A 13,340-nucleotide genomic window follows, 5' to 3' on the forward strand; every position below is an offset into this window, starting at 1 on the left:
GGACTGCAGACCATCCCATGTCCAAAGGCAGCCTGGCAGATGACATTTTTTTCCACATTTAATTATGATGAAACTCACTGCAGGTCAGTTTCTCCACTCTTGTATATTGGCACAATTCCACCAGTTTTGGTGGAACTGTATCGAACTTACATTAAAAGAGAACTTGGCCTGGAATCTCATATTTAGAGCAGACTGACGCACCGCTGGACTCAGAGCTGCCCCCAAGGAGATGCTGAGTAATCTCTGTCTGACTCAGGGAAGCCTTAAACATGCACATCAATCACATTAAACCTGCAGGAGTATTCTTGCTTAAGGTTAAGCAAACACTTAAATGTTTAGCTGGCAAAGAGCCAGAATGCTCAGCTTCTCGTAGGATTGCCCTCTAAATTATTGGTACACTAATATCATTGCACCATGTGAATACATAGCTTCCAGTCATGAGAGTAGGTAGCATCAATTAATGTTCATGGCATCTTGTACGTCTGCAAATTATCAATATCATGTTTGGAAAGAAGAGAAAGAAAAGTGGTTTTGCAAAGAACAGCCATCCTCTTGTGTTATATCAATGACTGACTACGCTGGAAAAGACTTTTTTCAGGCTTGCTCACTTGGGCAAGCAATATACAGGATAGATTGCTAATAACAGTTCAAATATTTAACTGCCTCATTGGGACAAGTCTTTCATTACACCAATACTGCTGCTAGGCATAAGTTTTTATGGGTAATTTCCAGTATAAAAGTAGTATCTTTTAAGAATGCTGAATAATTGAAATTGCAATCAAAGAACTGTGTCCGGTTCTTAACATCACACACAAGTAAGCTAAGTATAGAATCATAGAAGCCTGTATTTTCCACACAGACAAGACCTAACCACTAATAGTTGTTTTTTTTTAATTATGACTAATTACAGCCAGTGCCCAGTAACTGTATTTCTCTGCATTTGAAAGCCAAAACTTAATAACTGCATAAAATGAAATCAAGATGCCAATATTTTTTAAAATGTTGATATTCTATTCATTCTTGAAAAAGAAAGATAAATTTAGGCATATGCAAAATACATAATAAGAGTTTGATGATGATATTTTATGTGGATGGCACATGTTTATAAAGGTGTACAACAGCTACAGACATCCAGCATGTATCTTTAATGCAGGCTGGTCATTTAAATGAGAAAGAAATACTGCACAAAGCTGCTTGATAGTAGAATAGGTCAATATAAAATAACAGAAGGTGAAGGAAATGTCGTCCCCTAGGAAAAGGCTGTGTGAAAAATAGAGGCAAATTTTAAAATATTAAGTTATTGGGACACCTGTAGATCATCCAGAAATTCCTTTCTGAAACAAATTATGGTGCATAACGCAACTAAAGCCAGAGACTCACCTGCTTAACTGCAGCACAAATTAAGCCTACATTAAAGAACAGCTTTCACTGCTTGCAAAGCACATGGTGTTTCTCTTTAAAGAAACTGCTATTAATCATTTAAATGCAGCATGACTGAAAGGCAGACACTTCTGGCTGCCCACTGGCTCATCCGGGCAATGGAAGAGAGAAAACTTTGTGACCACATTCAAGGGCAGAAGTTCCTGATCTTACAAAAAGAAATGTTCTTTTTAATTGTCACAACAGGGGGAAAAGTAAGACCTCAATTTGCAAAGAAAAATACACTCCAGGCACTGGTTCCTGTTAAATAGACTGAAATTCCATACATCTGTTTAAGGGAAAGAAGCTGTAGATCCTGTGAAACCAAGGACTTGAGACTTCCCAAACTTCATGTAAAAAAATCCATTAATCAATTTGCTTTTCTATACAGCTGGTATTAGGAATATAAGTTTCTTGATTTACTGATTATTTGCGCATACTGTAACAAATTTTCCAGTTGTGAAAGATGGAAATTACTCAGTTCTAGTTAATTTAATAGGTGTCACAAACAATAACTGAGAAAAAAAAGGCATTTGCTGGCATGTAATTAAGAACATGTCAAAAAAAATTTAAAAGTATATATAAAAGTAAAGTAATCCTCAGATTTTATAAACTTTTCTCAAAATGTATTTTCCACAGATTAATATTTAAGGTCATAGGGAGTACAGTACAGCAGTCTTAAGAAATTCTCATTATGTTTAATATTTTTCCTAAGCAATTCCCATCCTCGGTTCATACAATTAAACACGAGCTATTAGAATTCAGCACTGTTCATATTAAAGTCATTAGAAAGAGTTTCAATCTAATACCTATGGGAAAAGGACAGCACCTTCAAAATCTCTGAACCTTACATGGACAGCTATTTATTCCTCTTTCTTTCTATTGCTTATTATCAGGATGATTTTCCAGTATTAAGCATTCCTATACGTTCATGAAAACAGTAACAAAAAAATATGTGGAATGCTTTGAAAACCTCCATAATAAGTGCCTAATTAAATGAAAACTGATCTGCCCATTTTTAAAAATATCTTCCTGTCTAAAGTAGTGGCTCCTGAATGCCCCCAATGTCAGGCTAAAACGTGCATTCAGTGGATGAAGTTTTAAATGTACTTATTTTTCTCTGAATTTATATATTTCGAATTTGCTGAATGCACATCTTGTTGATTTGAACATATCATCAAGCGTTTCAGTACAGCAGGATCGTATTTGAATGCACCATTAGATGACCCTTTCCATAAAATACATGAACTAAAATTATTTTGTGATTTATAGTCATGATGTCCTATAATTACGCTTAGGAAAACAGATCAAACACTTCCATGCTGGAATTGAAACTAGTAATCTAAAGAAGCAATTTAAAAGTAATGCTTCTTTGGCTTGTCAGCTCAAATTAGTGAAAGCCGAAATGGCTTCATCATATACTCATAGAAAGCAAACATAGCCTTGTTTTTCACCAAATATAGAGCTCAGAATGTGAAGAAGACAGATAAGCTACTAACTGAGTTAATTAAAGGCTATCAGGCATGCTCTTTTGGCTGTCTTGGACAACTGGCAAAAAGAACACTTACAAAAGAACCAAAGGCAACGTTTACCATTACCGAGAGTTACACCTCTAAATTGGTATTTAGTTATTGAGGTAAATCTGCCATGATTTTTTTCACCACAGGGCTAACCAATCTCTTCACCTTCACAAGCAGAGCAGTAGAGGTAAGCATCCCCTCTAAAATAAAGATCAAATTTATCTGAGTGTTCAACAGAGATTCAGAGGTTTAACTTAGCACACTGCTGTTTTAACATTTCAGTGAAAATCTTCAGGGACTGTTCTTTGTCCCACTGAACACAGGCAGCTACATTGCACAACTAATCACTTGTTTAAAATGCAAAATCTAATTAATGAAGGTGAAAACAACTGAAATGTCACTTACTGAGCAGAATTAAATTTGCAGTTAATACCGACTAGAATCTTACCCAAATTGGTCTCAAAATGGGTTTAGACCAGTCTTTCCTGAGCCACTCACTCTGTTTTTCATGATCTACTACTGAATATTCATGCTTTATGATTATTTTGAAGAACATACAGCAGAATACAAAAACTTGATTTGCACATTCTAATAACCATATGCAATTCATATTCTCAAATAAAGAAAAGCACAAAATTATCAGAATGCCTCCAATTGCTACCTTACTTACTCCATATATGAATGGTTCAATTACATGATTATTCTGAAGAAAACATAAAACCTAAGTATTTACCAAATAAATCTTTCCAAACCTGAATATCTGAAACTCCTGAAATCACATCTACATGAAGACAAGTCATAGCAGTGGCAAAACAAATCATTAATAGATAACACTTATGTAAGTTCTTGCAAATATGCTCTGATATTTCATGTTTCTGCCAAAGCTAAAGCATTCATTGCTTTTATTTCTTGGGCATATTTGATCCTTTTCCACCAGTAACTACAAATAGCATAAGACCTCGTAACAATGTAAACCAAAATTTCTTTAGTTACTGAGCCACTTCTGTTATCCAGAAAATTTACAACTGTTTGATGCAGACTGCTCTATCTTTGCTGATCAGTTTAGATAGCTTATTAAGTACTACTGCTAGAAACTTCATCTCATGTGATCACTGATACCTCTCATTTTCTGTAGCTTCTTGTAAAGCTTCGAGTTCGTTTTTCAAATATTCTTCATGCTTGCCAAGGATTACATAAGTGGGCTTCCACCTGTGGAGAAAGTTGAAAAAAGAAAGAACATAAATGATCTTTCCTAATAAAAACTCATTCAGAAATGAAGACATCAAGCTCCTTTAGCCAGCTTACTAGAACAAATAACTTACTTAATATTTTTAAAGTCAATCATAAATGGGTTTAGTACAGAAAGCTTTCACATGCATACTTTTAGTTTGTTCAGAACTTAAAGCTGCCAATTGAAGAACAAATATATATGATTAGCAAAGACTATAAAGCAGTTTTTAAAGAACAGAGTGAGCATCACAATTTTTTGAGACTATTTCTAAGCAGTTAAGCATCCAAATGCACATATCAGGCACTCAGAACAGCACCAGCAGTAAATCCTTTCGATGTGTACTGTCCCCTAGCTGGAGATGCACAAAACTTTGTTCTCGCCGATATCACAAGCAGCAATTTCAAAGTCAGAATCTCCTCCGTGTCCTGCTCAGGAAACAGCCAGAAAGATGCTGCCTTTCAGCACAATAGCCTAGACACTGAGAGCACTGACCTGGTCATTTGGAGTCACAGGTCCCCATGCCAGCTCTTACCAACTAGATTTGAACTCAAATTCTGACCCTTCAGGAAAACACATCAGCTAAGGGTCAATAATGAATTAATGGCCGATGAGAACTGAACTTCAGCTGCTTTCAAGTAATATTTTCTTCCTCTAAGTTGTCATCAGCCTCTATTTTCATATTTCACACAGTGGTTACCTGGCTATACAGTATGTCTGCATGGTTAAATGCACCCATTCCAGGTACCTGGCTCCAGGCAAGAGGTGCCAAGCAGCTCATACCCAACCCATAACTAGATTCCTCTAGAGCAATCTGATGGGCCCACATTCTGTAATGCTTAGCCTGGATCGCCTCTCGTGCGGTTCCCCTACAGCCTTGAAAGACAATTAATCAGTTTTTTGTTCTTCTTCTCATTTCAGGAGCTTCATGTAATGTAAGAGCCAAGATGCAGCCCATCAAAGTGAACACAGAAGGGACTTCCTACTAGTAAACTAATAGTACTCCCTCAACATCCAGGTATTTCAGGTGCCTCATCCTTGAGTGTAGGAACTCTAGAAAACAGGCTACCTATAACATAAATTCAGCTTTTGTACAGAGCAAAAGCTACCCAAAGGCATCAGAAGCACTACAATGCAGTCTGAGTGCAACTACCTGTCCTAGGAGATGCACACACAAACCCCAACTTTAGGAACACATACATAGATTCTAACAAACCTAAACATTGAAGAAATAGAACAAGGAAAATCCATAAAGACTGAAGAGATCAAGTGAATCTGAAACAGGAGAGATACAGTCACATTTAAAGAGTTACATGAACAAGCATGAAGGGAGAAATGACAATGCAGAAAAAGGTTGCAGTTGAACTAATCACATAACACTTTACTGCACAAGTGAGAGCAGCTGAGGAGGTGAGGTTCACTTTGCCTGCATATTCATGAGTAAGATTAGTAAGTGGTATTTTTGTTTGTGAGTATGAACCCATGGTTCAAAACTGTAGGGTTTATAGCACACAAATAGACAAAGTATGTGGATTCGGGCAGTCGCTCCCAAGCTGGAATAAAATAGAGGCTTCAGTAACAGCTAACAATGCATTTTACATCAGGGAAATAAAGAACAAAGACTTAAGAATTAATTTGCTGAACTGAAGTCCAATAACCTTGAACAAAATAAAATGTACTCCAGGCGGTAAGACAACACAACATATAATCAACATTTACAAAAGCAGCAAAGTTTGTCAACAAAAAAAAAACAAGTGAGAAACTGCAGCATCCATTCAGGAAATTTATGACTATTGCCACAAATTGTTTGACACAATGGGTGATTCAAAATGTAATTACAAAGTTCTACTTCACGATAGCTAGCGTATATTCAATAGAAAGCTGAATTTTTAAAGGGTCAGATTTTTTAAAAAAAAAAACAGAAACCAACATACTTATATAAAAATGTACTGGCACACAAACACCTTCTACTCAGAGAACTCCATGCCTTTCCTTGGAGGAAAAAAAGAACAAGCAAAGAAAAAGGCATAGAGCTTTTATCAATGAAAGTACAAACCGCCTCATACATTTTGTGTTCCCATCTATTCTGCAGACATGCAGAAACAACACAGTACAAGGGTGCTGTTTTGTAAACACAACACAAAATACAAAGTTCAAACAGCTCGTCTACAGCTTGGTAAATGCATCACTGTTTCACAGGGGTTCTGGGTAGCTATCCTTCCTTTCACCAGCTAAAGTATAAAAAAAATGTGTATCTACATGAATCCAAAAGAATAAAAGTATCTTGTAGTTTAGCTAGTGGGGCAAGACAACAGTTTCTTTTCCAAATTGGCAATGTTCTGAGTTTGTCTGGCTTTTTAAAATTATTATTATCTACAAGAAATCTCAGCATACCTGAATCCAAATTTATAAAACAGAAGAGAAACAATATAATTGGACTAGATTCCATCACTAGTATATCACCAATTTTTATTGTTCTGACATCAACATTTCTAATTTGAATTCATAAAGAAACAGAAACTAAGTATTAAAAAAGAGTCTTTGTCCAAAAATATGTACTTCATTTTGGTCATTCTGTGTTCTTTGTTACATAGGCCAATACATATTTCTTCAGAAAGCACAGTATCCTGATACACCTGTCTCATAGATCATATTTTCTGTAGATGTGTTGAATATAAGAATCCCATATTTCGATCAAAGTCTTCAGGCATGCTTCAGTATACTTACAATATCCAGCAACCCAGACAAAAAGTTGTTTCTTTGAGAGATCTGTTGAGTTTTACTGGGAATTCATCAACTATAAGGCTGATTTTGTCTCCAAAAAAACATTTGGATTTACAAAATCAACATCAGAATCATGTCCTATGTACACAGAATACCAACTCAAACAGATTTTAAAGTTTAAGATGATTCTACTACATAAGTGCTCTAATTGTTTGATCTTATAGCCAGGGCTTGTTTATCACAGTTTTCAGTATGTCGTTAAATGACATTTTCAATAATTTAAGACACAAAGTCTACTGTTCCGCAAGCATTGTCCTTCCATGAATACATGTATTCATTAATGAGTCACTTCTCATTTTCAGTCTCTTTACACTAATGCCATTAATTATTCTTTGTAGGACCTGAGCCAAAACCCATTGAACTCAATGATTAAAATTTTGATCAGATCCTTAGTTCTATCCTTAATTTTTTATTTCTTTATTTGCATCACTTAACAGTTTGTGATTTGCAAAAGGATTTGTGACTTCAAAAGATATCTTCTAAAGCAGCATGAATGGTTTCAGAAACTTACAAAAGTGTTCATTTTATACTGCATTGCAGGCAAGAATTTAGTATAAAAGAAAACTGGAATTTTATTTTCAAGGTCTAATCGTTTCCTAACTCTTTTTACGATAAAGCTACAAATCAGTATGGAGCGTCAATTGATCCAAACAGCAGCCACTAAACCCTCTTCACTCACTAATGACACCATTCTTTCTTCTGTTTTCAGATCGTTCAAAATACACCTAGAAATTACCCTCCCTGATGCTATTTTTCTTCTTTTCTTTATACTGAAATCCTCCATTCACATCCTAAAATAAAAATTAAAACATATATCATGATATTTTTATTCACTTACTTATCTTTAGGTATAGAATTTCAAGGAAAGAAAATGGACAGAACTTGCTAACAAACCATCACTTAGCTGCCAGAACTGACAGACTGTGGCGAGATGAACACTGCAACGAAGAGACACAATTATATTATCTGGGCCAAACTTGTATTGTCAAAAACAGATTTGCTGTTTTAGCTACTCTCAAAAATCCCTGGGATTCTCATTTTTAAAAATGAGACATTTCATGTCACTAAGAAAAAATCTCCTTATAGCCAAATTCTTGCTTGAGAAACTTCTAATTGCTAAGACTCAAAAGTGACCTTTACTTAAAACTTCTACCGGTAATGTGATAGAAAGATTTCTGTGAAGAAAACGGTGAACCACAGCCCATTGCATTCATCAAAACTGTGTGCCCAGAGGAACAGTTCTGCAGTCTGCGGTAATAATTCTACCAAAATCTGACAGCAGAAATACACATGTATCTGTCTTACGGGACATCTCAGGAGAGGAAATGTATAGAACAATAAGTAAAATGAAACACATTGTGAACAAAGGGTTGAGAGATGCTTTGATTTCAGGAAGCCAAAATCCAGAATTAAACAAAGAAAACCATAATGGAGCCTTATTGGCAATGAGATTTATTAATTTTTTTAACTAAAAAAATCTTTTTTGAACAGTATTCTTAATGCTGGTCAAATGTGACAGAACTCATATGCATGCAAATATAGAATCATGTTTCTATTACCTTATTACTTTAATACTTCAATACTTCAGCACACTGCAGACAGCACCTGTGATCTTTGAAAACTATTGATTCTAATAAAAAACTAAACCAAACTTAAATGCAGTCTGTTTTTCCATAATATACTTTTTTTGAGGGATGGCAAATACTGCAATTTTTATACCTCATGATTTGCGCAGATTGAATAAAAACAGGAAAATACTAAATTTTTTTAACATCCTTTCTGTCTAAACACACATATTTTTACACTACTTCATCACTGACTTTCTTAATGCAATCTATAACTCAAAATTGAGGCTATATTATACTTACGCATTACAGCTCTCCTTACTACTCTCATTTTGCTTGTGCAAATCAGCAATTGCATCATTGCAGCTATTTATATTTTCCTCCAACCTCGCAATTTCTTTCTTCTTTTCTGCAATTTTTGTAGTATACACTGAAATTAAAAATAAAAAAAAGTAAGCAAATGTATTTTCAACAAGTCCATGAAATAAAAAGTCTACATTCAGAATGATTCCAGCTTTCTTGCAAAATACTTAATTTCAGTAGTGCCAGTTGAGTGGACAGCCTGTAACTAAGCAAACCAACAATGAAGCAAGTCAAAAATTTAAGAGGTTTCAGCTGTGTGGCAAGTACCTTAATTATCATCTAATATTGTGCCACTGACCTTAGAAGACAAGAATTCTATGTGCATCCCAGTCTATATAAAACTGAAGTAGCTATTAATCGTAGAAATCAAAACATTTTTAACAGTTAGAGCTGACCTTTCTTCTTTTCTCAGCCCACAGCATATGTAAATGCCAGAAGCAGCATGCAAGGAAACAACAGCATAAGCCACTTTGCCCTCAATAATGCTTGCAACTGGGTAGAGTGACTGGAGCAAACAAGTTGATGTCTCTCTCAAACATTTGTTCTGTTTTACAGAACCTCAGAATCACAAAAGTTTTGAATGGGAAAGCTGACTACAAAACGGGAAAAATAAAAACATCCCTAACGACATATAAGCAAATTATTACTAGAAACAGGAACAGAGAAATTAAAATAAAAAAGGAATTTACTCCCGGCAGGAATATATAATGTATGAGAAATTATATAGGACAAAGAGGTTAATTATTAACAACATGCATCATAATAACAAATCCTCAAGTACTGTGATATTTGTGGAGATTCTTAAGGCAGAATCTTACTGCTGCCTTTTCAAACAGCAGAAACTGATTCCATTTCCTGAATGGGTGATTAGTTAGGAATCCATGTCGTTGATCATGATCGGTGTTCTCTTTCACAAGTTAAAGCTGCAAGAGCTATAACGCATGCTCACATTGCAATGCATTAAGCACAACTAGGTGCATGTTTGTTTTCTCTGTGCTCTTGATTTCTTATTTTTCCATTCAGATTTATTAGTGCCAAATCATCCCTTCCCATCAGTGACGCCCTGATGCACTGTACACCAAAGCCGGTTGCCCCAAACAGAAGCCAATCATGGACATCCTGCCCTTCTCATCTACTTAACAGGGAAGGGCATCTTAGTTATGCGAGATGCTGCGTTGCTTGAATTACTACTCTAGAAATTCAAGTCATCTGGAAGTTTGAGTCTGGTTTTGCAGCACTTGTTATATATTCGCTTTCAATGCCCCCTGCATTTATATCAGAAAAAAATACTTCTCAGAGAGAAACATCAGTCAGTGAAAAGCTAAAGATTCTCAATGTATTTTACTGTCCTGAGTCACCTTGAATATCTTCAATATTATAATATTTTCTGTATCTTAAGTCAGTAACTTGCCCTTACTTAGCATGAAGCGTAACTATTAGACAACTGACTTATTCTTCATTACTATTTTAAAAAAATGGTGTATTTGGAAGTGTCCTGCAGGTGACATTTTGAGATTTACCCAGACACAACATAACTGCATTAACAAAACTTACATACTTAACAAATCATTTTAGTATTTCCCATAGGTGAGTACTTCTGAGATAAGTGCGAGCTGTTCTGCTCACCCTTTTCTTTCGCAGGACCATGTGGATGAAATTCATCTCTCCCAACTTGACAATGCAAGCACCTACTTTAGAACTAAACACCCATTGCAATGGCCACACTCCATGGAGACAAGTAGACAAGTTTTAAAGCTTACTTGACTAACTAACTTTAAAGTCTTTCTTCAGGATAAGACAAATCACAGGCTAAAAGTGCCTATTTCCTCCTCTGGTTATGAAGGGACTCTAGCCAAAAAGCCTGATGAATCTCACACCAGAAGTCCAACGCTGAATGCTACAACTGTTCCTCTGCCAAGTAATACTCACACAGAGACAAAATTAAATCAGTGGAACTAATTCTGGTTAAGTTTTTGAAGGATTTAACCTGAACTTTTAAAAATCTGAGTATTGGTTGTGAATTCACACATATTTAGGTATCTCTGAACTGAACTCACAAATAGTTATGCCACGTTACTACAGAGCCTTTGGATTTTCCCTAAAAGCATGCTCTTTTGCCGTAAGCTTTCATAAACGTTAAGAAAAACCTCAACTCTAAGGCTCAGTTATGTGACTGAACAGTTAAAATGGAATTCCAGGTGTACCAGATTTCATGTTACAGATGTTTTAACATTTAAGATGCTTTGGTTTAATATTGATAATCTTCTTAATGAATAAGTGCTTGCTTAGGCATATCAGTCAGGATTATTAGAAATGCTGCTATCAAGAGGAGCACCAGCCAGACCAGAACTCTCTCTTATTCCTTTTCCTAAAGACTATGAGCTTCAGTATCTACCTGTGAAGTACCAGTGGTGAACACAGGTGTCCTTAGATTGTCTAAAGAATAGTTTCTCTGCCACAACTGTTTTTATGAACGAATGATAGGATATGGTAGCATGGTAAAAAAAAAATCATCAGTCCAGACCTAAGTCTGTAATATCATGCCATATGTTAGTCCTGGGGAAAAGGAATTTGATGTGGAGCAGTATTTTCTCATTGGGTTTACTGCTTAGAATTTCAAATAAAATTGTCAACTGCTCAGTTGCAGGAAAGAGGTACCAGGCTTAAGTAGGTAGTGGGAACTGAGAGAACTTTCATTATTGTAAGAGAACAGAAAGAGAGAAGCAGCAGTGAGGCAGAGGTCCAAACCTGTAAAGAACAAAAAACATGAAGAAAGAAAGGGAGGCAAGTGGCAGATGCATTGAGCAAGCACAGCTGAATCAAAGAACTGCCAGTGACTGTGAGGAGCTACAGAGTAAGAGCAGGAAATGGCGCAGCATGAAACTGGCTGTCCACGAGACAGCTGAACAGCATTAGCTGAAAGTCACAAGCAAAAGCAAAGTCTGCTAAGGAGAATGAGCAAGTATTGATGGCAAAGGATGAGGTAGGGTGATAGCAGGACACGAGACAGCTTCCATTATTAGTCTTGCTTCCGCCCCTGAAACACAGAACATGTACCAGGACAAATGAAACAAAAGCAGTGTGTTCAGTGTCTAATAAAATGATAATTTATCACTACTCACAATTTATCTGTTGCTTCACATGTTCCTTAGCATAAGTTGTTTGTTCTAGCTGGAACACTAAGAAGAAAACAAACACTTTTACATATATACATATACACAAACGTATATTGTGCAGCGTTATTTGCACAAGCACTGATTAATTAAGATTTTAACAAAGTACTCCTCTCCATAACCTCACAGCTAACAAAACAGCATGTAGGCAAACATGAAAAATTTAATACTATAAATTTGTTTGAGGTTACTATAACTGTTTAAGTAGAAAATGTCACTGTATGTACTGCATTGGTAATTAGTAATTTAAAAGTACTTATAATGACCTACCAAACTCCAGCAGCAGTTTGTCTAAGTTGTTCAAAAGCCTGTCACTCATTGTGCCGTCTACAAAAGAAAAATGCAATTTGATGATATACACAGTCAAAAGCTTTATTGCTACAATAAACAAGTCAAAATTGCAAGACAAACCCACACATTTTAGGAGAAAAGGGAGAAAAAAAATGTAACTGCATTTGAATTTGTATCTAAACCACTTTAGAGGAACCACGATAGTGGTAATGCAATCACTGGAACTCCAAATCACAGTTTAGGAAAAGGGAGGTGTAGCATTTAGGCAAAGCTTTGTTCCAGGAGCAGTTCTGTATTTGAGAGGCTTAATGTTCTTAGAAGGCATGAAGGACACAAGAAAAGGTGCTTGTGTACAAAATGTGTAGCCTTCAGTCCAGCTGGTTTATTAAGCCTATCGGAAAAGCTTCTTATCCATTCTGTACACTCCTCCTGTAGTAATCACAAAGTACATTTAAATCAGAAAGTATATGCATAAATGTGATTATAGACAGAACTCGCACACAACGGAAAGCAGATCCATTCTTCTGTTTATATAGTGCTGCTATGTGCAGAAAATCAGTTACAGGTTTTCAAAGAGTTTGGGAGTAGTCTTCTAAAAAGGATGCAGTCACTATTTCATCAGGAGGTGATGAATACAGCTAGTTAGCTCAGGCATACTTAAGCAAAGTTTTCTGATTCTTAACTGCTTAAGCAAAATTTCCTGATAATTAACTGTCCCACAACAGCTTTCCCATACCCTTAGTATTGTCTAAAAAGTAAAGCCACAACAAACTCATGATGGGGATGATATCCTAATCCAGGATGAAGTGGAATAGAAAACAACTGCAGAATTTAACTGAAGTGGCATTAAGGCTACATGCTGTAGCACTGAGACTGGGAAACAGGGGGAGGAGGGGGAAGCATTTAAAATGCTGGATGTTTGACAGAAATTAATTTGCCTAACAGTTAAGTGAGGATCAGAACACCTAATCCAAGTGACTGGATTAAGTATAGCCAG

The 13,340-nt window shown here is 35.9% G+C and overlaps 1 protein-coding gene across 1 annotated transcript in view; it reads right to left on the reverse strand.

Annotated features, from left to right (window-relative positions):
* Positions 1-13,340, reverse strand: part of C5H14orf39 (chromosome 5 C14orf39 homolog) — a 39,524-nt gene that overhangs the window by 17,221 nt on the left and 8,963 nt on the right. Inside the window, exons 2-5 of the mRNA XM_069857102.1 lie at positions 12,323-12,379; positions 12,002-12,058; positions 8,820-8,946; positions 4,059-4,148 (exon numbers count right to left, since the gene is read on the reverse strand). Of these exons, the coding sequence (XP_069713203.1) occupies positions 4,059-4,148; positions 8,820-8,946; positions 12,002-12,058; positions 12,323-12,371 (323 nt within the window). The 5' untranslated portion in view covers positions 12,372-12,379. The remainder of the gene's footprint in view (positions 1-4,058; positions 4,149-8,819; positions 8,947-12,001; positions 12,059-12,322; positions 12,380-13,340) is intronic.

Source organism: Phaenicophaeus curvirostris, chromosome 5, assembly GCF_032191515.1.
Source record: "Phaenicophaeus curvirostris isolate KB17595 chromosome 5, BPBGC_Pcur_1.0, whole genome shotgun sequence".
In the NCBI taxonomy this organism is placed as follows: domain Eukaryota; kingdom Metazoa; phylum Chordata; class Aves; order Cuculiformes; family Cuculidae; genus Phaenicophaeus; species Phaenicophaeus curvirostris.